Source organism: Tursiops truncatus, chromosome 1 (assembly GCF_011762595.2).
Source record: "Tursiops truncatus isolate mTurTru1 chromosome 1, mTurTru1.mat.Y, whole genome shotgun sequence".
Lineage (NCBI taxonomy): Eukaryota > Metazoa > Chordata > Mammalia > Artiodactyla > Delphinidae > Tursiops > Tursiops truncatus.
Window position 1 is genome coordinate 175,801,718 of NC_047034.1, and position 27,859 is coordinate 175,829,576.

Here is a 27,859-nt window from a genome sequence, read left to right on the forward strand (position 1 = left end):
CTCCACAAATCACATACTCTAATACACACACAGCAGCAGCAGCAGATAAATTTATTTTTATAAGGCATAGACTCAAAAATGTAAATATAACAATGGATTAGTGAATGACTACTATCCAGAGTTAATTAAAAATCCTTCTAATTATCGTCCAATCAACATAAAATATTTTTCAGTAGATGGCCTTAAGTTCTACCTTGTGCTAAGTTTCAGAAGTCCCTCCCTACTTCCAACATTTTCCAGCAGCTCCAACAGACCCACGTCTCACGTAGTCCCTCTGGTGAAAACTCCCTTGCCTACCCTTAGCAGACAAATCTCATTAGAAGAACTTGCATCCCCAAGTGAGGCCAGAAAGGAGGGATAAGTATTCTTAAAATCATCTCAGAAGGCCAGTGGTGATACAGAACACATCAATATTTATCTCTGGAACAAACTGGAGATACATCACTACTGCTTTTCTTAACAATTAAAGGCCCAGCTCTTCTCGAAAACAACAAAAACAGTTAACTAAAAAAGTATCCTTTCCTCCTATATATACACAGTTTGCTCTGTGATGAATGAAATACTTTATATTTACACATAAACCACTGCCACCTGCTTCCAGACTGAAAACACAAACTCTCTTTTGGCTGACTCTTTCTGTTAGCATCATTTGCAGCAAAATGAATGCTTCCCTCATTTTGTAGGCTGTTATCGAAACGGCTTGAAAAATACCAAGTTAAGCCTTCAGTAAGAAAGAGGCTTGTGATATAAATGTGCTGGTACCCTGTTTGGGGGCAATTATGTTGCATTTGTGAATCTTTTTTCTCCTATGGATTCCTCTGATAGCACTCAGCATCCACTCCCACCTCTTTCTAGTGGGACTTCTGATACCAGAGGCTGGAACACTAACAGCAACACTTCCCAGACTCCTCGGCTACTAGAACTCGGGCTGGGAATTAGGTGCACTCACAGAAAGTGGAAATGAGGCAAAAGACCTGTACGCGCTGCATTTGAGGTTGCAAACACCAGGACATTGTCAAGCAAATACTAGAAACACCAAGGTTTCCTACTACAGTGTCCAATCTCTAGCCTCCAGCTTCGTTCATGAGGGTCAAGAGGCAATTCTGTCAGAGGTAGAAGCTAAGTTCATATTCCAAAGTCCTGTCGCTGTTTTTACGGATGTCAGGACACAATGACTGCAGTGGTGGCAGCAGTGACTTCCTGATCTCTGGAACACAGCAAAAAGGGTGTGCTCTTGAACTCAAAAGTTCCAAGTGGTAGCCTCCTAATTCCCTACTTTCCTGGCCAAGCAGAGGGAGCAGCTTTCCCAGCAAGTTAGTCCTTCAGTGTTCTGGAAGTCACTCCTGGAGGCGTGGCCTTGTGTCCGCTCCTCCGGCCCTTTCATAAGGGAGTAAATGCCTAACTTCTTACATTAAATTCCCCTCTGCTCAGAACTCCTAGAGGTTCCTGTTGCATGAATTTTTATGATACCAACAAGTTTACCTTTTTTTTTTTTTTTTTTTTTTTTTTGCGGTACACGGGCCTCTCACTGTTGTGGCCTCTCCCGTTGCGGAGCACAGGCTCCGGACGCGCAGGCCCAGCGGCCATGGCTCACGGGCCCAGACACTCTGCGACATGTGGGATCTTCCCGGACCGGGGCACGAACCCGTGTCCCCTGCATCGGCAAGCGGACTCTCAACCACTGCGCCACCAGGGAAGCCCGCAGGTTTAACTTTTAATAGCCAAAACCTGGAAGCAACTCAAATGTCCATCAACAGGTGAATGGACAAACTGTAGGATACCCAAACAAGGGGATACTACTCAGCAAGAAAAAGTAATGAACCACTAACACATGTAATAACATGGATGAATCTCAAAATAATCATGCTGAGTTAAAAACAAAAAAAGCCAGACCAAAAAAGGGAGACATACCACACAAGTCCATTTATAAAAAGTTCTAGAAAATGCAAGCTAGTCTACAGTGAGAGAAAGCAGATCAGTGTTCGCCTGGGAACCAGAGTTATGGGGGGTGGCGGGAAGAAGAGAACGAAGGGGCATGAGGAAACATCTGGGGGGTGATCAGTATGTCCTTTTTTTTTTTTTTGCCACACCGCATGGCATGCAAGATCTTAGATCTCTGACCAGGGATCGAACCCGCACCCCCTGCAGTGGAAGCACGAAGTCTTAACCACTGGACCGCCAGGGAAGTCCCAGTGTGTTCATTTTCTTGATTACAACAATGGTTTCACAGGTACATATACATAGGTCAAGTTTTTTTAATTGTACAAATTAAATATGTATAGTTTATTGTATGTCAGTTACACATCAATAAAGCCTCTTAACACAATGTAACAACCCTGAGGGTCACCTTCAGTCCCATCTCCTCACCTCACACATCCCATCTACTACTGAGCATGGCTTACTCTTTTTTTCTACCATGTCTGTGGTTCTGTCCTTCCTTTCCAGAAAGCAGATTGTATAGTTCACAGAATTCTAGTCAGATGACTTGGTCCTAGTTCTATTTCTGCCATTAATTTGCAGTACTTAACCTTTCTGTGCCTCAGTTTCCTCATCTGTAAAATGGGAGATTTAAATCATGTAGTCATTCATTCAACAAATATCTATTAACCTGCCTATAATCACGGAGAAGTTTACAGTGAAGAAGACATTAACTAATATATGTGTTTTGTAAACCACAAAGTTCTCTACATAAATATGTTGTCATTTCTATTTCCATTTCTACTGCTACTCTCCACACCTAACAAAGGACTTGGCAGGACCGTCCTTGTGGCTGGTCTTATTATCGGCAGGCCAATTCAGTTTAACTACAGAGCCCAGAGTAATGTCCTCAAATAGAGTTTCAGTTTCAACCGGTTCAGAAAGTGTTCTCAACTATTATTTATAATATTGAGTTCTAACACTGGCTCCTTGCTCACTGCCCATCTCACCAACCTCGGTTCTCTTCTTTTTCGAGGACCCCATGGGCCAACCCAGCCAACTGCACACGTGTCTCTGCATGACCCTCCCCTCGCTAATGATGCCCTTCCCACTCCTCTCCGACCATCTACACCCACTGCCTCCCTCAATGTCTAGGCCAAAACTGAGCTCTGCTGACCTAAGTAACTTTGAAAAAACAGTGTTTTCACTGGATTCAATAAGACTAAAGACAAAGGAACTGCATATAAACACTGTTTATATAAACACTAGAGTATTGGGTAAAGGCCTATGGGATAGCAATTCTGAAACCATTTTACAGGTATGTAGGATTGAACAAATAAAAAAACTGTAGACTTAGGGAAAACTGATATCCTTTTGAAACTTTCCCCAGTAAGTGTCTTCTAACTCTCATCACCCAGTCACTCAACCCTCGTTCATGAGCCCCTGACCCAGGCTGCTATGTCGCTGCTGAGGATGCCAGGAGGGTGAGACGTGGTCACCCACCTTGAGGAGCTCACAGTCCTACCAAGCTTTATACTCCATGGCTCCCTCATCAGATTTTGCTGACTTCTGAGGTACTGCTATGTTTCATGGACAGACATAGATAGGGTTGATAAGCACTCAGCATCCATTCCCACCTCCCAAGGAGCTTCTCGTCTGTAAAACAAGTACCTCATTTTCCTTTCATGAAGCCCTAATGTAATAAATAGTACTCTGCACACACCAGGCACTGAATAAAGGCTGCCCACGTAACCTATGGCCCAGGACCCACACACATCCAACTACGACAAAAGAAAACTAAGTCATACAGTGGACCCTTGAACAACACGGGTTTGAACTGCGCAAGTCTACTTACATGCATATTTTTGTCAATACATACTACAGTACTACACAACCTGAGGAGGGCTGAATCCATGGATGCTGAACCTGGATACAGAGGGCAGACTACAGGACTTGAGCTTCCATGGATTCTGGTATCCCTGGCGGGTCCTGGAACCAATCCCTGCTTGGATACTGAGAGACGACAGTCAGCCCTCCATATCCAGTTTCACATCCACAGATTCAACCAACCATGGATGAAAAGTATTCGAGAAAAAAATTCCAGGAAGTTCCAAAAAGCAGAACTTGAATTTGCTGAACACAGGCAACTACATCATTTACATTGTATTGGGTATTATAAGTAAAATTAGAGATGATTTAAAGTATATGGGAGGATGTGTGTAGGGTATATGCAAATACTATGTTATTTTATATAAGGGACTTGAGTATCCTTGGATTTTGATATCCCTAGAGGTCCTGGAACCAACCCCCCATGGATACTGATGAATTGTACTTCATTTGAAAACAGGTACTAACTTTCAAGTTTCTGAAGCTTTCCATTTATTTGAATGTTTATTTTGAATCAAAAATTATATCTATGAGCCCATATCCCTTCAAAAAATGGGATTAAAAAAGGATTCTTCTAGAAAGAAAGCATTTTTCATGTAACCAGTGACCAGAATGTCCCCTCAGAATCCAAATCTGTGCTAAGTGTTAATAATAATTTGTTACACTGGTTTTTTTCTCTTATTAATTTCTGTCTACCTATAGCCATGTTTATATTAGAAAACAGTTTTATTTTCTTGGGGGGGGGACATGATCTCCTGAAATTTTAAGAAAATGCATATGCAAGAATATTCACTGAGGCACTGTTTGAAACAACAAAAGACAGGAATCAACCTGAATGTCCACTAACTTGGGACTGACTCAAACATTAATTATGATACAGGAAGACAATGGAATACTACACAGCCACTGATAAGAATGAAGCAAATCTGTATGTATTAATGTGGAATGAGTGCCAAGATACAATGACAAGCATAAGCTAAAGTGTGAAATATGCTACCACTGTATTTAAAAGGTGTTTATGTTAATAAATATTAACGTGCTTTTATATGGATAGATCTTTGGAATGATACACAAAAACTGTTCATAGCAGCATCCTCTGAGACAGAGGATGGTGGGGGCGACAGGAGCGAGAGATGACAGGAAGACTTCTTCTTCACTGTCTATCCTTCTTCGCTGTTTGAATTTTTGAAACCATGTACATATCTTAACTTTTCAAAAAAAAAAACCTTTAAAAATGATACTACTGTACATGAGGGTGTCACTTTGCTCTTCTTTGTAATATTGTTCCAGGCACACAAGTTAAGAAAGGAAGAGCTATTCTTCATTTTCAGAGAAAAATCTCAAAACAACTCAGTAAATCTAAAAGAGCTGATTCCCCCTCCAAGCTCCTCAGTGCTACTGTCCCCTCATCGCAGGGTGAAGTGTAGAAACCCACTTGACTCAGCCGTCTGGCAGGGAGCACGTGCTACCAGCTCCCCCTCTGAATGGGGAAGCCACGATGTTCAGCTAGTCTGGCTGCTCTAGCTCTCATCCTGGATGCTGAGAAAAATCTGTGGAGTTAAGACAAGTTTGGATAACAAGGGGAGCAGGAAAATTGATGGGGGGAACACCAGTCAGTGTGATGAATAGGCTGGTCCAGAACAGCAGGTGACAGATATGCAGATGCAAGACTGGCAGGGAAGGAAGATTTCCGTTCACAACAGATGGATGGAGATGCTCAATCATCCTCAGAAACGCGTGCGGCCGCCACACACAGCCCTTTCTGCATCGGCTCCGGCAGCCCTCCCTTGCCTGCAGGGCACGGCCTCCCCGCCAGAGACCCCCTGCACTGGACCCACATCAGGGCAGGGCCGGGCCGGGCCAGGGGAGTGCAAGCGGGCAGCGTTTGAGGAAGATGCCACTCAACGGCAGGCTGAACTCTCGGGGACCAACTGCTAGTGGACTTCTTCCCCCGGCTTCCAAAAACACCTGCTTTGTCTCTCTCGGTAGCTCTCACTCCTGAGTAAGGCTTATATGGCCTCAGGGGCTGCCCAAGACGTAGTAATTCCAGTGTTAAAACCAGGACAGTCCTGGGTAAACCAGAACCAATGGTCGTCCTACTTACAGGCCACAGTCCTCCCCTTTTTCTCTCCCTCTTCATCATCAGTGAGGGAGAACCTAGATCGACCCAAGCTCCCAACTGAGCAGAAACCCCACATGGAGGGTCCCAGTTCCCTCCAGTCACCCAAAACTAGCAGAGAGCTAAGACACAGTAAAGAAAACTCGTCCAACCCTGTTCTTTTCTCAAAGAAAAGAACAGGAACGTCTCTTTAAAATGTCCATGATACACAAGGCTCGATGACTCCCGCAAATGCAGGAATGAATCCGTATCTTGACGCCACAATCCACATCTCTTTAACAAAGAATCAGAAGGGCCCGACAGCCCCTCACAGAGCCAATACTGTTCTTTCCAGCTCAGCCACAGGAGTTTCTGAGGACGAGGAAACGCCGATCAAGCATGGGGTGGTGGCTGGCAAGCTCTTCGTCCCTCTTCCCCGCCCCCTCCCCGCTATCCGCTGGACCCAAGCTCTAGAAAAAACAGCGTTATAAAAATACTCTGGCTTTACTAAGACACATTAAAGAATTAATTATAAAGCAAAGCTGAAGGAGAAAATTAATTTTAGAAACACATGAGGTTACAATTTTTTTTTCCGGAGATGGGGGAGGAAACACAGTTATTTTCGTTTTCATCCTGGGGGCACAAGCTGGGAGCTGTCCAGTCGATAACCTGGCCATCAGAACAAGGTTTGTAATTAAAAGGTCAGTGACCTGGAAAGCCAAGGCCCCACTCCCAGAGCTACTCAGTAATGATGGAGCTATTAAATTAAGACTGTTATGAAATCAATGCTAAAAAAGCTTTCATGGTAACGAGATTCCATTCAAGGACATGCAAACTACCTCATGAAATGGACGTAAATGATAAAAAAGAAAAGTAATAAAAGAGAGTTAAATTGAAATCTGTGTAAGAATTCACTCCCCTTTCAAATACTCCAGTGACAGAAGCCCTTCACCTCCACCCCACTACCAAGGTGAAGACCATCAGGTTTCCTCCTCAAGCTCATTTCCAGCAAGGAGGCAGTTTTGCTACTGGGGGTTCCGCTTCCAGGAACAGAAGAAAGATAAGATCTTGTTTCACCTTTTAGAATAAGAAAGCATGGTGGTGTGTTTTATTTGTTTCTTTTTCCTTCACCCTCCCCCCACCCCGGACTATTTATTAGATGAAGGAGAATACAGCCCTTTACTTATACACTTGAGAAGGGCACAATAAGCCAAAGGGTCAGCCAGCACCACCCAGGTGCTGAATTACACAAAAAAGCAGATGATGCTCAGCTTTTTTCTAGAACCCTGTTTGGCAACAGATGTATTAGAGGGGGCTAACAGACGACTCTGTCTTCTCCCCACCTCATCTACCTCTTTACCCGACACGAACAGGCATCGCTTCTACCCGCCTTATACCCAGCCTGCCAAACGTGTCTGCAAGCAGACTGCCTCCTGCATTCTGTGGTCAGACAGGGTGTCAAGTCAACATAAGCCTACTGACAACAATATCCAAACCTCTAGCTTTCTGGACTGACCCTACTGCTGTTTTTAAGTTACTCCAACCTCCTGGATTGCAGCCTGCTTAAAGCCCCAGATGTGATCCCTGCCTGGCAAGAACTGCTTCTATATATAGACCAGTTCTATGAGGGCTTACACCCCACACACAGGCCAATTATCTTCATGTGTGGTTGACTCTGCAGTTGATGTCATCTGCAGAATCAAGCGGTTGGAAGGAAAACAAAAACACTTATTCTAATACTCTGAAGGTGAACAGCTGCTTTGCTCTTGCATCCAAAAAATTCCCGATAAAAGAAAGAAATGTTGTAAATTACACAAACTGGCAGTAGAAGCTTCAAAGAAAATGATAAATGATTCTAATAACGTCATGTTTCTCATTAATGACTCCATGTTCAGACTTTAAAGCATCCAAAAGAGATCTCGAAGAAACAAAAACAAAAAAACACGAACACAAAAGACCCTTGCAAACCAATGCTCTTCCAACCCTATCCCATCCACTGTCCCCGGCCTCCCCAGCCCCAGACTCAGAGGGCACACATTTAACCTGTCAGTAACAGAGGGGACGAGGCCCCTGCTCGGGGCTGCGGGTTCACAATAAAACAACCTCAGCTGATGCGCCTAAAGTAACCCTCATTTTCCACTGAACTGACATGCACTACAGGGGCCTCAATTTCTATATTAAATATTAAATAATATTAAAAGAAAAACAAAATTGGATTTGCCTTTTCAGGAAAGAGATGTTTATTAAAAAAAAAAAAGAAAGAAAGAAAGTTGAGATTATAATTCAAGACAGTGCTCCAATGCAATTCCCCGAAGTGACATTCACTAGGAAAAGCCGAGACTACAGTAGCTGTGAGCTCGCCCGAAGGCAGCGCTCCAACCCACCAGTGCAACGGGTCCTGTGGGGAGACAGGACCGGAGGATGCCAGGACCTTGGTCCCGCCCCTCAAGACACGCTCCGTACCCCCAAAGACCAGTGAGCCAACTCCCTTTCCTTCCCAACTGCTGTCAGGGACAGGGCAGACACGCTCCTTCACAACAGCCCCTCCTCCCTCAACCCAACCCATCAGCGATGGTGCCAAGCTCCGGGATCGTGTGTGCCTGACCCCAGGAACTGCCGGAAATGTGAAAAGTGAAGTTTAAAGCCACAGAGGGCTCTTCTTCCCCAGATGCCAATCAAACCTTGGAATCCTCTGCCCAGGAAAGGTCCTGCTAGAACTTACCCTATTGGGATGCAACTCGGAAGCAGATGATTACTGACTGAAGCAGCATTTTAGAGGATAATGGAGATGGGTGATTAAGTCCAGTGACTCTAGGTTTGAGTGTGGGGTAAACTCTCTTTAGAAGAAGAAAGGTAGGATGTCTCTCCAGTTTCCTGCTGCCGAAAATTCTAAAAACTCTAGACCACATTAAGGGTTGGGAAGGAATTCTGCCCGCTCTGTACCAACAAATACCCATCTCCTTCAGGTCTTCGCTCCCATGTCACCCTCCCCGAGGAGACACCTTCTAATCACCCCACTGAGAAGTGCAACCCATTCCCACACAGCACTGGCTGCATCTGCCTTCTCCTGGTAGAACTGAAGCTCTGAGAGGGCAGGGATTTTGTCTGTTCTGTTCTCAGCGCAGCGTAAACACTCTTAGTTGAATTAATTAATTGATTGCTGTTTTTTGGCGGTTTTTTTAAGGAGCAACAAATAATAACTGTACAGAACAGTTTCTACAGTAATTATTAGCCAACTAAGTCAAAAGAAGTATTATTTGGCCCAGAGTTTCTCTCTCTTTCTTTTTTTCTCTCCCTCTCCCAGTCAGGGATTTATTAAAATTAAACAGATTAGATGGAGCTCCTGATATTCAAACTGCAGCAAAGCCTGCAGTGGGGAAGTGCCGAGCAAACACCAGAGACATTTGTCTCTAAATTGCTCTAAATACCTTCTGCAAATGAAATTCTAACCCAGCTGCGTTTGAGAGAAAATGAGGAATAACTGGTCATTGTCAGTGGAAGAGAAGATCAGGCAGTTATAATATTGCACAATATACTGGGGCGAAGGATCTCTCGGCAACCATAGATTTTGTCTCAGGTTACCCCGGGTAATCAGCACAGCTTTTAGGCTCAGCTTTCCCCAGCTTCAATGCTTTGATGAGAGAGCTGAAATCCCTAAGCTTTTATGATTAATTACTCCCCATAGGTACACATATTTCAAGGAAAAACTCTTTTACAGCATGATGGCTGCAGAGGGGGCCAGCCAACGCACTCCAAATTTTAATAATCTCCTAATCTCCTACTGATGGGGGCAAGCATCACGCCGCCAGGAAGCGCCCAGCACCCCTCATCATCAACTCAGTCACAGGGACCGGCCTCGAGACTGCCTCTAAACAGCTGCCTGTGAATGAAATGCTTGGGCTGATTCTGCCCAAATCCTGCGAGCACAGCCCTGGGACCAGGTTCTGTGGCATCACTTCAGTGGGATACCGTTGAGCAGACCTAAGAAATACCACCAAACCACACTGTCTTCTATTCCAGCCACTAATGACTTAAAGCTCAAAACCCAGAATTTGGAGGCCGACATTCCAGTTCCTTAAGGAAAAAGAGTTTTGTTCAGTGGGGGTGGAGAAAACTCACTTCCCTCCCTCATGGTATTTAAGGGCCTTTAAACAACTTCCTAGCTTTCCAGAAAATTAAACGTTCAAAGAATGAAAAGTCAGATTTCTTTTTTTTGTTTGATTTGGGTTTTTTTTATATTTCTCAAAAAAAAGAAACATGTCCTAAATTTCAATAAAACCAAAATAGATTCTGTCTGCTTCGGACAATATTGAATTTGTCAAGATCCATTTCATACCTGCTTACAGAAATACCATAAAACCAGTAATTTACCACTTCAATCTGTACATCAGACTGACCCCAAGCTTGACCTTAACCTGACCTTGTGTAGTCATCTCATCTCCCTCGTCCTTCATTTCTTTCTTCCTCATTCTTTACTGAAGCAGCTGACCTCCTAACCTAAAGCCAGCCATTCTGCAGCCAGGGTCATTATCAGAAGAACAGACCAGAAAGCAGGAGTCCTCCCCAGTCTTATCCATGGGCCTCTTCTGCTACTGAACGCAGCCTGTGCCGGGCTGTCCTGGGCTAAGTTGTTGGCCTTACGTCTGGTGCTCACAATTATTTGAATCCTACCACCTCTGCTCTACTGTAAGGAAAGAAGCTGCATCCTTACCAGGGGGCTCCCCTCACCCCCACCCGTACAACAGTGGGACAGCTATAGGAGATCATTCATCAATACTATGGCTTCCATCCGCCCTGCCCCCAGCCCCTCTGTGCAGGCCACTGCGCAAGGCCATGGGGAACCTGTACCTTTCTTCTTAAGGAATGCTCTCCTGGTTGCAAGTGGGCTATGGCGGACCCGAGAATTCTGTAGAAACTTCACTGCTGTGGCAATCTGGTAGGGGAGATAAAACAGAGAAGAAAAGTAAACGTCAGTAGTCTGCATTTCAAGATTAAAAATCCTACAAGTTTATCCCAGGTCCATAGAAATAAGCACAATACTGTGGTCAAATTAACCACTTATTTCTCACATTTAAAATCTGCTTAAATAAAAGACTATGTTGGTTCCCTACCTTCATTGGCTTCCTGTATCTGGTTCTATCAAATCTAATCCCCTCGGCCTAGCTTTTAAGAGCTGCAGTAATCTTTTCCTGTTCTCCCTGTTCAAGCTGATTCTTCACACTCCTCAGCAGGTAGCCCTCCCCTGGCCGTGCTTATCCACGTCCCGACACCTGTGCCCACACCATGCCCTTTTTCTAGAAGGCCTCCCTCTCCTGCCTTTACCTGTGTAAACATTACACACACAGCAGCAGCAGCACAGCCCTTCCACAGGCTGTGTTAACTCCTCGAAGCCTTCCCTAAATAAGCAATCATCTCTGGTCTCCCCACTCTCTTAAATTCTTCAGTGCTTACAGTGTGCACCATGTAACTGAAGACACAGTTGCACTGTCTTCTAATGTTCAGGCTGCTTCCCCAGCTACGCTGCTAGCGTCTGAAAGGAAGAGACCATGATGTAGAGACAGAGACTGGCAAAGCGCTGAGCGTACACTGGCTGTGAGGCTTCTGTAAGACACGACACACAGAGCCACTCACACTGGTCCCTCTTATGCAATGGAGCTGAATTCTGAAGAGCCATCAAAGGATAAAGTTTGGGGTTTCATGGCTACAAGCTGGCAGACCGACAGATTATCTACCTACCTCTGGTAATGATATTATTTAATGAAATCTTCCTACGTACGAATGAGCCACGTAGGGGATGGAAGGGAAACTGTTGATGGTATTAACCTTCACATCACTCAGCACACACGAAGCATGTGCTTGCACGCTGCCTGTCTGCTCTCCACCCTGGACACTAAGTCCAACGGGTGGGAAATGCCAACCTGCCCCCCGATAGGAAAGGGGCCATTGTAAATGACTGGCATTATTTATCTCATCAAAACCAAAAGAATAAAAAAAAAAAAAAAACCAAAAGAATGATGTAGTCTCAAGGTACAGGTAAAGTCAACAGGCCCTGCAGTTCACTCATAAGTTGTTGAAAGAAAAAATTTCTAAGGGGCCAAATATAAGGAAATTTTCTAAGATCCTTCAAGCTAAGGGCAGCAGTTGAACAGAGATTCAAACAGAAAGTACTGTGGCTATAAATTGAACACAAGTTACAAATCTCCTCTTCATATTTTATATGAATTTAATCTTGAGACCAGACAGACCTCTCTGGTAACAAAAGATAGGATAAATCAGAAAGAAAGAACTTCGGGGCAATTCTCTTATATACTTTCCCTGGGATCCCTCCATGGGAGGCTTGCCTCAGACCCTCTCCCTCAAGGACGGACTCAGGTACCCAGACTGGCAGATTTGGGCCTGTCAGTGATAAGACACACGAGTGCTCCTTGAGACTGGTTAGAATCTGTCCAACACTGTGAGTGTATTACCCACCATCATGAACTGCAGTGACAACCAACCAGTTCTGGACTAGAGAAAAATCGATGTTCAAGATTTTAGAACCCCAAAACTATATACGCACCCCCAAGCCCCTCGACCAGATCTCCTCAGGTTGCACCGAAATCAAGAAAAATCTGACAAACATCAACAAAATGGATGCGTTCTAACGAAGAGATGGGAAGGGGAAAGACAGAAGAGAGAAAAAGGAAAGGAGTGGGGCGAAGGAGGGAACGGGAGAGGAGAAGAAGAAGAAGGCAGATGGACGAGCAGAGAAGATGGAACAGAAAGGAAGGTGGAAGAAAATGGAAAGGGGATAAGAGCGAAGGGGAAGTGGTGAAGGAGAAAAACAAGAGGAGGAGAGGCCTAGTCACAGTTACACCACCCCAGGCCCCGCGGGGTCAAGGCCAGTCTGCACAGCTCAGATGCCTCGGGGTTAATTGTTCTTCACCTGGAGAAAAAGTACACCTTCAATGCACAAGACGATGACGGCATTTGTATCATGTGGCAGGCTCCACACGCCCTGGTACGTGTCCCAGGTGTCAGAGGAACTGTGGACAAGCAGGTCTTAAGCCAGAGATACTGACAGCACAGCTCCTGACATTCACCAGTAGAAGCGTAAACCTTTCCTTCCTCCTTCCAAAATTTTCCATGACAGAGAAAGATAACAGAATCCCACCACTAAAACGCACAGGTTTCACCTTGCTTTTTTAATACAGTCCTTGGTATATGCATTTCTGGTCAGAGAGCAAAGTTCTGATGGTTTTAATGGTGCACTCAATGCAGTGCTTGGCGCATTCCATCAATTTTTTTAAAAAATTGCATCTCTTATTTCTTTAAATACATTAATCAGCCTAGTGTAGGCAAAACGGATCCATCGGAGAATGCAATAAACATGAATTATCATCTATCCAACACGCATAATGGCTTAAAAATACATAATAGCAGGTGTAGTTTAAATGATTAGTTATTACACCTGTGGTGGGTCTGATTCAATTGGGAAAAATCATGTTTAATAGGTTAAAAGGTTTAGATCACCATGCTTTCCTTAAAGTGGCTGTAGAGAGGGAATGATGGAGTGCTCTGTCATTAGTAATTCATTTAAGAAAAACGTGGGGGATAGAGCAAAGAACAGCATAAACGAGCGAATCCAATTTAAACATCAGGTAAAGTAGAAAACACCTTTTAAAAAAGCAATATAAATGAATTTGGAAGGGAGGTGAAATTGACGTGTTTATTTTAACGGGAATTTGACAAAGTCCTGGCACACTTCAAACTTGCAAAAATATGAACAATTTCTTTTAAAGTTTCCATTCACTAATTTCAAGCCATATAAAATAATACTGTCGAACACCTACATAAAGTATATTTGGGGCCTGCTTACATTCCTCTTGATCTTTGTTGGAAAAAGCAGGCGACAGGCGAATCACATATTTAACAGCACCGATATCACTATGCCAGATGTAAAAATATGAAGCATCCAAACCAACAGCCTCAACATAATGTGCTTCATAAGAAAGATGTCCAGATACAAAAACCCCTCTCCTTCCGCTAATTATTTCTTCTACTACTCTTTACTCTTCTCCTCTCTTCCTGTAAGGACCTGGCACTTCAATAGGGCAGAAAAGGGACCGTCCAACGTAGAATTTTACAAGCCCTATGATTCGCACACAGACGGTAAAAGATTTCCCAAAACCTTTCCCCATACTGCAACGATTTGAACACTCTAGATAACTGACAGTGCCCTCGGTTTGCATCCTTCACTCGACTATTGTTGGACACTTTTCATTAACTTCATGAAGCAATTCAACTGACTCTTCCCTCTGCAGAGGTCCAACACACACAACACGCTTTTGTTGGGTGAAATGATGGGGTGCCTGCTGCCTGTCCTGTACTATCGTTTGATTTTCTAATTAGGAGATGAATGTGACTAGTCATGGCTTATATTTGTGCCCAACTAAATTACACAAATTCAGGCCAAATCTTCCGCCTCAGTGTCAAAGATGTAAAACAGAAGCGGGAACTTTATTGCACACATTGTGGGAGTGCAGCAAGCCAGGGGAAATTCTGGTGCAAAGCACCTGATGCCGTTGTTGAAGCCACTTGCTGTTGAGTCCATGATAAAAATGGAATTGGCCTTCCTTTCCCCTTCTCTTGCACTAAGAGAGTTCTTAATGAGTGCACGGTGAATTACCAGTAGCTGGTTTCATAAAAATAAAGATGACGGGGCTATCCTGGTGGCGCAGTGGTTGAGAGTCCGCCTGCCGATGCAGGGGACATGGGTTCGTGCCCCGGTCCGGGAAGATCCCACATGCCGCAGAGCGGCTGGGCCCATGAGCCATGGCCGCTGAGCCTGCGAGTCCGGAGCCTGTGCTCCGCAACAGGAGAGGCCACAGCAGTGAGAGGCCCGCGTACCGCCAAAGTAAATAAATAAATAAATAAATAAATAAATAAATAAATAAATAAATAAATGAGACGAACTCAGAAGAAAACAGAAGCAAAGTTTCTCATCACCCCTATTCCTGTGACCCTCTGTTCTGCCTTCCTCCCTCAAAAAGCAAAATAAAATAACCCTGTCACCATCAACTCCGCAATTTTAGGGAAATTTGCTAATTTTCACCATTCATCACTTAAAGCTAGAGATAAATCAAGGTGCAAAGAGGAGTAAATCCTCGCCTTTGCAGTGGTTACACTGGAGTGACTTCCAGTAACCCAAGAAAAAAGGAGGGGACTTCAGGTTGAAAAACACCTTTGGATCCAAGATGATTATGATTGGCCAATTGAGAGAGATCTGTGTTTGAGAGACCCGGATTTGTAACTGTATAAATCAATGGAATACAGGATACTCAGGGGCTATCTACGATGAACTATGTGCTGTTAAATGCGTCGTGTAGGGTAAGTAATCCCTGGTGAGAAGAAGCGAGGTTCCTGACAGTCCTCGCTCAAGAGATGCTTCCTAGGTGTTTTCCACTCTCCTACAAAAGACCTGCACACTCTAATCTCCAGAATGCACACTGTATTTTCTGCACAAGGGGGATGGGAGAACAGAGCTTGCCTAATCACGAACCTGGGGTTGGAGGGAGCCTTGGCACTTTGCACCTGACACGTAAAACTGATGCACTGTCTCCAGTGACACATATTTGGAATGTCACCAGTTCCGGCACTCCTATGTGCTACATACACATCTATCTCCTAAAAATGTGAGCATTCATTAGCCATTTTAAAATACTAAAAATATTCAAAAATTAATGACACTAACAACCAAAGCCAAGTCCTTTTTAACCCAGACAGATCACAACTAGAGGGCAAAAGAAAATGACCAACACGCAGGTCCAAAACCCCATTCCAACACTGCAGAGCCACACGTGCGCATCTGAGAAGATTAAATTGCCCGTGAAAGGTTCCTACGCTCGTACTCTGAAGTAGATAGATACCCAGAATCCTGTTAACAAGCGTTAGACCAAAGCCAACTCAAGGTTTAACAAGGACTGACTATAAAAGCCGGGCAGTGCCTAGAATGAGAGAAGCCTCTTCAAACAGAAATGCTGCGTTTTAGTAAGAAATCAGTACTCTGTCAGGAGTTCCCTGACAAATATGGTCATCAGTGGCACAAGGAAATAGTTGCAAAGCAGCTGTTAATCAGAGAAACACATCGTAGAACGCTGATGCTAGCACTCGTGAAAAAATGCAACGGGCTAATTATGAAGCTATATATCTCACTAAAGAGACCGTGTTCCTTGAGACTCCAGGCAAAGCACTCTTGGTTCCAGGGTTCTAGGACAACATAATTCTGGTTTTCTGCATCCAGAATTCTTTCTTATCTGCGGCTGACAGTCCCAGCCAGGCTCACCGTTGTTTCTCATTTCTACCTGCCCTCTTCCTAGGTAGGGAACAGGCTGGGGAGGGCAACCACCCTGAAGCAGGGGCATTCCCAACCCACATTCCAAGATCCTGCACGAATACATCCAAAAGGTGTCAGATCCTAAAGCAGAATAAGAGAAAACCTATGAGTATGCCAAAGAAATGTCAGAATCATCTTTCTAAGTGTGGCAGGAGAGCTGCCCCCAGCCGCCAAAATGAAAAGAAAAAAAAAAAAGGGAAGAAGGAGAGGAAGCAATAAACAGAATATAGAGACTGCTGCATTTGAAATCTCCAAGGGAGAAAGGGAGTCTGGCAGAAAGCTGCTCTCACAGTGTGAAATGCAACTCTGGGAAGCCGAGGGTCTAGCAGGCAGGTAAGAGGGGAAAGTTAATATGCAGAGGAAGGCTCGATCAGCCAAAATTCAATACGATCCTCTGCAAGGACAAGGAGGAACAAGGCTCCCCGAAACCAGACTCGTGGGAGTGGGGGGAGGGCACCACGCCCGCTCGGAGCACAGCCACTGGAATGGCAAGAGGGGAATAACCTTGAGCCGGCCGTGCCGAGGCGGCCGCAGCGCAGAGCCAAAGTGCCCCCTAGCCGTCACGCGAGCCCGAACGAAGTGTTTTCACTCGGGGAAAATGAAATGTTTTGCAAGATGAAACAGAATGAAAATTGAGGTTTTAGGTAATTACTAGTTGGCATTTACATATCACGGGCTGGTTCAACACCTATTCATTTTCCTCTTTTATTTTCAATTTTTTTAAATTGCTCATTAAAAATGAACAGATGACAGTGACAGGGATTTTTCCCCCCTCTTTCTCCTTCTCTGAGGGTTACAAAATCAAGAGGTACTTTTCGCCCGTTTATCTACAATTAACACACACACACACACACACACACACACACACACACACAAAGGTATGTTTCATTTACATCAGAGGGGGAAAAGGACAGGGGAAAGTCAACAAAAGCCAGGAAGTTCAAAAATAAAGACAGTGAATTGTACTTGAGCCAGCCTCCTGCACCTGGGTGAGCAGTGAGCTAGCGAGAGCCCTGGTGCTCAAGGAGTTAACGGAAAGAGCCTCTCTTTCAACTTGGAATTTCCTGGGTTTTGTCATTGTATCCTTCCCATTGTTGATTTGGGTTACAACCCTATACTAATTAAGCTGTGGGCCCTAATTTCCTTTGTTTTACTTTCCTCTGTCCTTTTGTTTTTCACATTAAAGAAATAAAATATCTCTGGTAGAAGTGCACAGAGTTGACATGATAGAACACAATATTTGTTAAGGTCTATTGTGTAAATCTGCATGAATTCCACAGCATGCATTATTGACCCTAGTCTCTCTTAAAACACATTGATATACGCAGTAAAAGCCTTTATGAAGAGTGGCAACGTCATATGCACAACAACTACCCTTCCAAGTGAACTATCTCTGCGTGTAAATTTTTCTTCTTGGCCCTAGTTAAAAACATTGCATGAACTACTTGTCAGAATGTCATTGTTTTGTTATCTTATTAAACTAGTTCTTCCAGAAATGTATGTGGAAATAAAAAGCATCTTAAGCCAACAGGCACTATTTAATATCAAGTGACAGTGATTTTAGGGACACAAGGGTGACTTTGGAGAGTACTTTGGGTGCCAACTTGCAGCCCAAAGGAGCTGGTGCTTGAGTAGCAAAGCCTGACAAGCAGAGCTGCTGATGCAGAGGGCAACCGTAACTACGCCATGGAAAGCGCTGTAGTGCACATGCTTGCCATAGAGGAAATAAAAACCCTTGTTTCTGGGTTGAGAAGATCAAAGTTCCTTTTTAGGAAAGGTTGAGAAGGAAAAGGATTTTCTCCTTCAGGGAGAAAGAAAAGCAAATTTAAATGCCTGTCCCCATGCATCCCCACCTGAATTTAGATAGCAGCCCCTCTAATTTTTGATGCAACCAACAAAGCAGTTACCCAAAGAGGAGAGAAAAAAAGGATGACATTTGCCTTTTCCTTAGCTTTGAAATCCAACTGGCAGCAAATTGTTTGAAGTCCTGTTTAGAGAAGAAACCGTAATAGCCTCCACACTGAAAAGAGGAGGAAAATGCCATTATACACGGATCACGGTAGCAGTGACCTCGGCAGGGAAGGCAAACGAGCTGGCTGCAAGTTGGAGGGTGGCGGGCGTGCCAGGAACAAAAAGAAAAAGGTTTATGTGTGCCAGCACTGTGTGGCAAGAGTTGGGTGCTCGGTCCCAGGAGATACCAAGAAAAGGCAAGGAGTTCGATTTCCTAACACGGTGCCTTTCAACAGCACGTTGACTGCTCCTTTTTCCAGTTTCCCTTGCTTTTGTATTTTCCATATTCTTCTAATTCCCCTGCACGGTTAAAGAGGAAGCAGAGAGCACCCAGGCTTCATGTTGTAAAATTAATGAAGGTGTCAAGCTGTTGAGCTGAATCACTCCAAAGGAATGTAATGACTCAGTGTCCAAGATGCTCCCTAGGAGGACTGTGAGCTCACTCAGTGGCGGTGGCTGGTGACTCCAACACTAAAAATATGTAGCAGACAGTGCCCAGGACCTTCCTAATGATACCACTGCCTCTACTTCCTAGTCCCTTTCTCTCCACCACAAGTTGAATTTGATGCTTTCCGAAGGTTACTTCTCCCAAACTCCAGCACCTTCGCATGCTCAGCAGACGAAACTTCGGTTCCCACTTCTTCTGAAGCCAGGCCAGACAGAGATTGGTAAAGCTCTCTCTAAGCATATGCACTATTGAGATGTGGGATGATTAGGAAGGGGACGAAGATGGACAGTGACACCTTCACGTGTCAAGTTAACTGGGGGTTAGACGCTGAATAGATGACCACCAGGTGGTGCAGGGCGGGGTCCCTTCACGGTGGCTTGAGCACCTTCTGCTCTGAGGGCAACAAGATGGGCTCCTGGATTCCAAGGAAGATAAGCTCTGGATCAGGGAATTCTGTCTAGCATCACCCCACATAGAGCAAAAACCTAAAACTTTGAGGAGTCGCTAAATGACACTCCTACCAGACATCCTACAAGAAAGTTGGAGAAAGACTAAATGTTAAAAAATAGATTTGAATACCAAAAAAGTAGTAGTCACAGCTCAGAAACAGCTCGAATCCAAAAAGATAGCAAGAAAAAACTTGGAAATGACAAATGTGGGTAGCCTTTAAATCGTCTTCAGATCTCTAGAAAGCAGAAAAAAAGCGAACAATTAAGATCTGCTACTAAGAGAAGACCACCAAGTCCTGGTTCCTGCTATTATCTAAGATTCTTCTATGGCCTGAGGGAAAAACTAGAAGTATAAGTTCCAAAAGTATGATTCAGAATAGAGAGAAAGCTGGCACTCAAAAATCTTCAAATTTACAGTAAGATGACAGGAATTAGAAAATGTTTATTTTATTTTATTTATTTATTTTTTTGTGGTACACGGGCCTCTCACTGTCGCGGCCTCTCCCGTTGCGGAGCACAGGCTCCGGACGCGCAGGCCCAGCGGCCATGGCTCACGGGCCCAGCCGCTCCGCGGCATGTGGGATCTTCTGGGACCAGGGCACGAACCCGTGTCCCCTACATCGGGAGGCGGACTCCCAACTGCTGCACCACCAGATGAGGCCCTAGAAACTGTTTCTATTCAAACAGTCAAATGAAATCAGCTCCTCTCAGGGGAAAGTCGTCCTCTTCACCAAGCACACTGGCCCCTGGGAGTGCACAGGAACAGACCCTCTGCCAAGATAGTAAGATCAGGGGAACCAGCTCTGGCAGCAAGTGGGGTCACATCCGTTTGAAGTAAGCTGGTGGCCAGTTCAACTGTCTAAAAAAGGGTATCTAACATGGGTCAGGCCTCTCTCGCCGACTTCAGGAGTAACTCACCCACACGAGTGTAGCACAGAGAAGCAAGACAAGCCATGCCTCTGACACGGATGATGAATGAGTCATCGCTTTTTACACATCTTTCGGAGGCACTGAGATAAGGACTGTGGAACTGATTCTTGTACCCATTGTCAGATCTGTACCCACAGACTGCCTTTAGCACCAAGATGTAAATTTGAAAGAGAATCTAAATCAAGAGATATCAGTCCAGTTGCCTCCTCTGATAAACCCCAATTTAGAAATTTTTAGCTCAGCAAAAAAATCCGCTGCACACAGAAAGAATTAAATGGTAATCATCATGGCTTTGAACCATTCAGTAACCTTTCACTAAACACCATAAACATTCCTATCATCAACAACCACAGCTTCCAATAAACAAATACACTTTTAAAAATAAACGATTCAGGGCTTCCCAGGTGGCGCAGTGGTTGAGAGTCCGCCTGCCGATGCAGGGGACACGGGTTCGTGCCCCGGTCTGGGAGGATCCCACATGCCGCGGAGCGGCTGGGCCCGTGAGCCATGGCCGCTGAGCCTGCGCGTCCAGAGCCTGTGCTCCGCAACGGGAGAGGCCACAACAGTGAGAGGCCCGCGTGCCGCAAAGGAAAAGGAGAAAAAAATTAAAAAAAAATAAACGATTCAACAAAGGCCTATTAGACACCACTGCCATCTTGGCCATGAGGCTCTCAGTACAGGTCTCCTACCTCTAACAGGAAGATAAAAAGGAAGGTCTTTCTGCCCTCCATCTGATGTTCCTAGCAATCCTGGTCACCTAAAATGAGCATGTATTTTACTTACAATTAACGCAAAACTTAAACAGTTTTCACCATTAAGCAAATCCGTCCTATTGAGCACCCCCTCCTCCTCTAAATCAATGGGAACTCATTTCTAATTCCTTCCAGCTCTGTCTGGGAAACAGACAGAGGTTCACTTTTTGTTATCAGAAGGATTAAGAATCACCATCTTGCTGTGCAATCTTCTTGATTCTCCACACCCCAATTGTGCTAGGGTGAAAGACTTTGAGATCACAAAAATCCCTACATCTCCTCAATTTGGCAAAAGCTTCCTGAGACATCACTCATGGTTTTCTGTTCACTGTCCTTTCTCTCTCTCTTCTTGCCTGTTTAAACACATGGACACAGAGTTATTAACTTTTACAGGAAAACCAAATAAAATAATGTCGAAGCAAAAATGCGGTGATGTCAGGCTGCAGCTAGCACCATTCATCTGTGGGAATCTGATTAGCGCTCTAGTGGCAGAGCTACCTGGAAAAGTGCTCACAATCAAATAAAAAAATGATACCAAAACATTAACCTGATGGCTAAAAACTCCACATTTAAACAGTTAAAGTAATAAAGGAGCTTTTATTGAGTATTTTTTATATTTCATTATGCCCCAAATTGACGAGGACTCCCGGATACATTTTCTAGACTTTCGGTTCCTCAAATCAAATGCTCTCTTGGACTTTTTTTTTTAAACTAAAAGGAAACAGCATTTCTTGTAAATTTGAATGAAAGGATTAAAGCTTCTCCTACAATATCAATATCAGCTTTGAGTGCAAACACAGCCAAACACTGCAACAAACAGAAGCCTTTTTTGGTTTATGTACTTTTAAAAATAAATAAATTTATTTATTTTTGGCCGTGTTGGGTCTTCGTTGCTGCGCACGGAACTTTCTCTAGTGCGGCAAGCAGGGGCTACTCTTAGTTGCGGTGTGTGGGCTTCTCATTGCAGAGCACGGGCTTCAGGCATGCGGGCTTCACTAGTTGTGGTGCGTGGGCTCAGTAGTTGTGGCTCGCGGGCTCTAGAGTGCAGGCTCAGTAGTTGTGGCGCACAGGCTTAGTTGCTCCACGGCATGTGGGATCTTGACGCACCAGGGCTCGAACCCGTGTCCCCTGCACTGGCAGGCAGATTCTTAACCACTGTGCCACCAGTGAAGCCCTGGTTTATGTACTTTAATCCTAAACCTGCCCACAGCCAGCAGAGAATTTTCCTCCATGATTTTACCTCACACAAACGCTCTATTTCCTCATTCACACACATTTTGCTCAAAGTTTGTAGGAAACAGGGACTTCCCTGGTGGTCCAGTGGTTAAGACTCCAAATTCCCAATGCAGGGGGCCTGGGTTTGATCCCTGGTCGGGGAACTAGATCCCACGTGCATGCCGCAACTAAGAGTTCGCATGCCACAACTAAAGACCCTGCGTGCTGCAACTAAGAACCAGTGCAGCCAAACAAATGTTCAAAGTTGGCAGGGAACAGAATGTGGCAGAGTGGCAGGGCAGAAAGCAGGCCGGGCCTCAAGAAACCTGCACACCAAGTCCAACCCTAACGCTATGTCCTCAAACCCGGCCCCTCGCGCCCCGACTCTGTGCCTCAGCGTCCTTCATTTCTGTAAGATAAGGGCTTAAATAGATGGCCTTCTGGACCCTCCAAGCTGCATCATTTTATAATTTCCAGTTGACTCCAGCAGGCAGCCTATGATACCTAGGCCAGGGAAATGGGCAAGGGTCAAGGACCAGAACCAACCATTCGAGAGCTCGGCTCTCCAATCTCACCCAATCAAAAAAAGGAGAAAACCAACAAAGAAGGAGAAGGAGAGAGGGAAGGAGAGAAGAAATCGCTGTTGTCAAAAAAGAAATGACAAATTCCACATATATTACACATAGCAAAGATTTATTCACACTACTTATTATTTATTTCGTATACAAGCTTAGTTAAATGGTGTCCAAATCACAGAAGATTAAAAACTGCAAATAAGAAAGGAGAATTGAGCCAGCTAGCAAGAGATACTCACAGACCAAAGACCAGATAGTGAAAAAAGCCTAGCAACAAATGTCAGGAGAGAATCGTCTATGAAAAGCAAACAGAAAACTCAAAAAGTTTATCAGTCCAGGGTCATTCGGCACAGATGGAGTCATTCAGAGGAGGGGCAAATACACAACAGATCTATATTTCAACAGGTTTTGAAAACAGAATCTACACTTCCAACACAATATAAACATGTACATCTAAAATGATGATACTGAGTCATCAGGATTGAATTATAGTCTACTCTGCCTAATAAAGCGAGAAAGCATATAACCCATTTTATGTAATTCCCAGCCAAAAGTTTTAAAGTGTTTTGTTTTGTTTTCATATGGATCTCGATGGCCATCGGGAAAATGTGGCTATCCAGAATGATTTATTGCAGGAGGGTGGCAGAGATGGTGGCTTCCCTGACCTGAACAAAAACAGTTTTTATTCAAGTTAGTTAAGAAGCAGGAAGCCAAAGATTAAATGATGAATAGTTACTAAGCATTCACTGGGTCCACACAGCACACCAGGCACTTAAAAATCCAAGAAGAACAAGCAAAGATGCTGCTTTTGCAGTTACAATCTAGAACAAGGAAAGCCATCCGGCCCCATACATGACCTAGGACTCCCCTCCTCAACAACCTTGACAAATGATCAGTGAGCCTCCACTCAAATGCTTATAATGAACAGAGAACTCACTCTCTTAAAAGATTATCAATTCATTTTCAGGAGTCCTTCTTTAAACTGAGTTGAAATCTGCTTTCCTGAACCTTCTATCCATTGACTCTAGTTTTCTGCAGGAGAATACTACTAACTGATCCACTTTTTGAAATAATGCTGGGTAAGGAATGAGGATAGGCCTCTGTCAGTTGGCTATCTTTTCTATAAAAGCATTTCCCTTACTCTGCTTATTAACTAAATGTGAACACCCGTTTCACTGTATAACAGTTTCATGCTCTTAAGCTTGGTAATAGCAGCCTTGCCCTTTCTGGGAGAGCCAAGGCTACACCTGTAATGTCAGAATGCATTAGCAATAATAAAGGCCACAGTAATGCAAGAGACGACTTCATACACACGTCATTCCAGAATGGCTAAATTCAATCAAATATGGCAGTGCTTCCTACAATGCTATGATCACCAGGGCCAGCGCGTGTGACGTGGGCCCACTTACTGGAAGCCGCTGGAAAGAGAAAGTGAGCGCTCTGCTTTGAGACTATAATGGACAGAGTTTTTACCAGCCCGTAAGTGGTTTGGCATCCTTCTTTCCCAGGAATTACCTAGAAATTCATTTAACATCTAAAGACTACAAATGAACTTCAGAAGGCTAAAAGTACATGAAGAGAAGGGCAGCGGGGCTCGTATTCTCTCACCCTCATCTTAAAGATATATGATCCTGGGCTTCCCTGGTGGCGCAGTGGTTGAGAGTCCGCCTGCCGATGCAGGGGACGCGGGTTCGTGCCCCAGTCCGGGAGGATCCCACATGCCGCGGAGCGGCTGGGCCCGTGAGCCATGGCCGCTGGGTCTGCGCGTCCGGAGCCTGTGCTCCGCAGCGGGAGAGGCTGCAGCAGTGAGAGGCCCGCGTACCGCAAAGAAAAAAAAAAAAAAAGATATATGATCCTTATGGAGAGAAAAGTAAACTCCCAGAAGGTGGTAATCAAGAATCAAAGCCAGGGACTTCCCTGGTGGTACAGTGGTTAGGAATCCGCCTGCCAATGCAGGGGAGACGGGTTCAAGCCCTGGTCTGGGAAGATCCCACATACCGCGGAGCAACTAAGCCTGTGCACCACAACTGCTGAGCCTGCGCTCTAGAGCCCCCGAGCCACAACTACTGAGCCTGCGTGCCACAACTACTGAAGCCTGCGCGCCACAACTACTGAAGACTGTGCGCCTAGAGCCCGTGCTCTGCAACGAGAAGCCACCACAATGAGAAGCCCGCGCACCGCAACGAAGAGTAGCCCCCGCTCACCACAACTAGAGAAAGCCCACGCACAGCAATGAAGACCCAACACAGCCAAAAATAAACAAATAAATTTATATATTTTTTAAAAAAAGAATCAAAGCCAAAGATGACCTGGTCTTAATTCTAACTCAGTCACTAACTTCTTCAGTAACTTTCAGAGAGTTGCTTACCTTTCCTGTTTCTGCTTCCTCATCTGTAAAATGGAACTATAACTGCATAGAGACTCACCAAAGTGTTACAAGGAATAATTAGTTAGCATTTATATAATACTTTTGATCTTCAAGGTAGCATTATTAGACTATAAAGTAGAGTAGACGTGGTTTGAAAAATCTTTTTAAAACCTAAAATAAAGTATGCAAGCAAATTCAGAGACGCAAAACAGGCTGACCTCATCTCCCAACAGCCAGATCTCTTTACCCCCATAGACAGCCATTTTCTGCCCTAATCTGTACTTGCATGTAGAGACAAAGGTATAAATCTTTTATTGGGAAAATTGGAGGAGGTGGAAAGAAGAGAGAAAGGAGAAAGAGAAGGTTAGAGGAGAGGCACTAAAGAAAACATAAAAGGGAAGAGAGATAAGAAGAGAGAAAAATAAGGGGCAAGGGGCTTCCCTGGTGGCACAGTGGTTAAGAACCACCTGCTAATTCACGGGACATGGGTTCAAGCCCTGGTCCGGGAAGATCACACATGCCATGGAGCAACTAAGCCCATGTGTCACAACTACTGAGCCTGCGCTCTAGATCCTGCGAGACACAACTACTGAGTCTGCATGCCACAACTACTGAAGCCCACGTGCCTAGAGCCCGTGCTCCGCAACAAGAGAAGCCACAGCAGTGAGAAGCCCGCACACCGCAACGAAGAGTAGCCCCCGCTCGCTGCAACTAGAGAAAGCCCGTGCACAGCAATGAAGACCCAACACAGCCAAAGATAAATAAATAAAACAAATTTTTAAAAAACTTTTTTAAGAAAGGAGGACAAGAAGGGAATAGAAAGCAGCAAGAAATAGAGAGGCAAATCCTAACCCCTAGAAGAAGAGCAAAAACAGGAAGAGAGGAAGAAAAACAAAGAGAAATGGAAAAGAAAACTTCATTAGGGAACAAATATAAAGTGTATCCTGTTTTCAGAGAAAAAAGAAGGTTAAATTTTTTTTAAGTTAATTAAAAAGAAAAAGCGGAGGACAAAGAGCAGAGGATAGAGAAAGAGAACATAAAGCTTTAAAGAGTATGTCTGGAAACCAGAAAGCTGGAAGGGAAATCATTAGCAAGTCCACAGTGCGTCTACAGTGATACTGCGTGGATCAATTCATTTAACGCTGCCCTGTACATTTACAGAAAAGTACCTCTGATATAATAAAGGCTCATAAACACGCAGAAATTGGGTTAGACCCGTTTCGAATTCCTGCCAAACAATGGTTCAGAAAAATGAAGCTTTATTTTAATTAGCTGGACTCATGAGTGATTTGATAACAGCAGATGCTGTCTGGATGCTTTCAGCTTGATGGGCTCCACATACATGAACTTAGAGTGGTTTTGATGCAATTAGGTGTTTCTTTCTGTTCCAACATGCCAGGCCCTAGGACCAAAACCTATGCGTAGCCCCTACATGTTACTGTATTTATCTACATGTTAATATTTCAAATCATGAAGATGAGAAAAGTGACCACATAATAGAAGTAGAAAAGTAGTTTTCAAAGTCACTGGTGAGTAGACGAAAATATTCTCGTGATGTATTTTTTCTTTCCACTGGGGAAAGAGAAGTTGGGTAGCTGAGAAAAAGCCACACAGGGCAGCATCGTATAGAAATATTTAAAGCCAAAGCTGAGACACAACAGACTGCATACTTCCAGTTTTGCAATTCCAGTCCAGTGTTACGGCAAAGGATTAGCACGCTTAATGCACAGCCTGACCTGGGACTAAGTGGCCTTCAAAATGTTCTTTGTAATCAGGCATCCTATTATAACCCAGCTCACCGCTCCCTGAGACAGGCGGTGGTGTTCAGGACCACAACCCTGCAAGTCCAAGTATTTCCACCAGGTGCTTTCAAGCTGGGCATCTTACTGCCCCTCTCTCCCTTTTAAGCACTCTCTCTTCCAAAGAGCATTCTGTTTGCTTTTCCCCCAGCACTCACTGCCCTCTCTGCTAGGACCGCTTAGAATACCACCACCCACATGCACGGAGCTGCTAAAGGACCTGCATAAAGCCAGAGCGGCTTCCAGCATAGGGACTCACCTAATAGGAGGACCCGATCTGTTAATTTTCTGTCAGTTTGTCACAGCTGGCCTGAGAAGGGGAAGATTATGAGAAGGGGTGTAGGGAGAAAGCTCTCTACTAGGTGTGCCACTAGTCTTCCTGAAATTCTGAATCAGGCTTTCAAAATCGTTCACCCCCTGCTGAATGACAGGTAGTACAGAGGGTGGAAAAAGAGAGACGCCAGAGTTTTGACTGACTCCCTCGCACAGAAGCGGGGGGTGGGGGTGGGGGCACTTGAACCCCACGACTACCACTGCAAGCGCACAGGGAGAAACACACACCCCCTCACTCTCTCTCTGAGAGGACAAAACAGACATGATGACCTTCACACCAGCTCCCCTTCACTGGCGCTAACAAGCTGAGCACTGTAAATCAAGGATGAAATCCCTGTGCCAGGAAAGCAAAGGAGAAACATTTCTTCTGTAAAGAGCCCAAGGATGCTGCCTGCTTCTGAATCAGCATTTCAGGGCAAGTGTTTGGAAAGCAGGAAGCTCCATGCCAGCAACTGAAGGAAAAATATGTATTTATTATATATAGTAGGCCTTCTTCAAAAGTTATTTATTTCACAAAACCACTCTGCTAAATAGAGGTTTCAATCTAATTGGAACTGCAATCTGCATATTGTAAATGCACAAAATGACAGTCTTTGAGATTTTGTTCTCCTCCACAGTTTATGGGTTCACAATTAGTAGATTTCTCAACATACATACAAGAATGTAAGAGTACAGAGGAGTATCCTTTAAAATATATATAGGG

The 27,859-nt window shown here is 44.4% G+C and overlaps 1 protein-coding gene across 5 annotated transcripts in view; it reads right to left on the reverse strand.

Annotated features, from left to right (window-relative positions):
• The window catches only part of PEX14 (peroxisomal biogenesis factor 14), a 144,337-nt gene that overhangs the window by 81,648 nt on the left and 34,830 nt on the right, over positions 1-27,859 (reverse strand). For 3 of the 5 annotated variants that reach the window (XM_073796190.1, XM_033843450.2, XM_073796181.1), the window contains one exon: positions 10,751-10,835. In XM_073796190.1, coding sequence (XP_073652291.1) covers positions 10,751-10,835 — 85 coding nt within the window. Of the gene's footprint in view, positions 1-10,750; positions 10,836-11,224; positions 11,252-24,264; positions 24,286-27,859 lie in introns of those variants that run through there. The other 2 variants (XM_033843455.2, XM_033843452.2) reach the window with 2 other exon arrangements.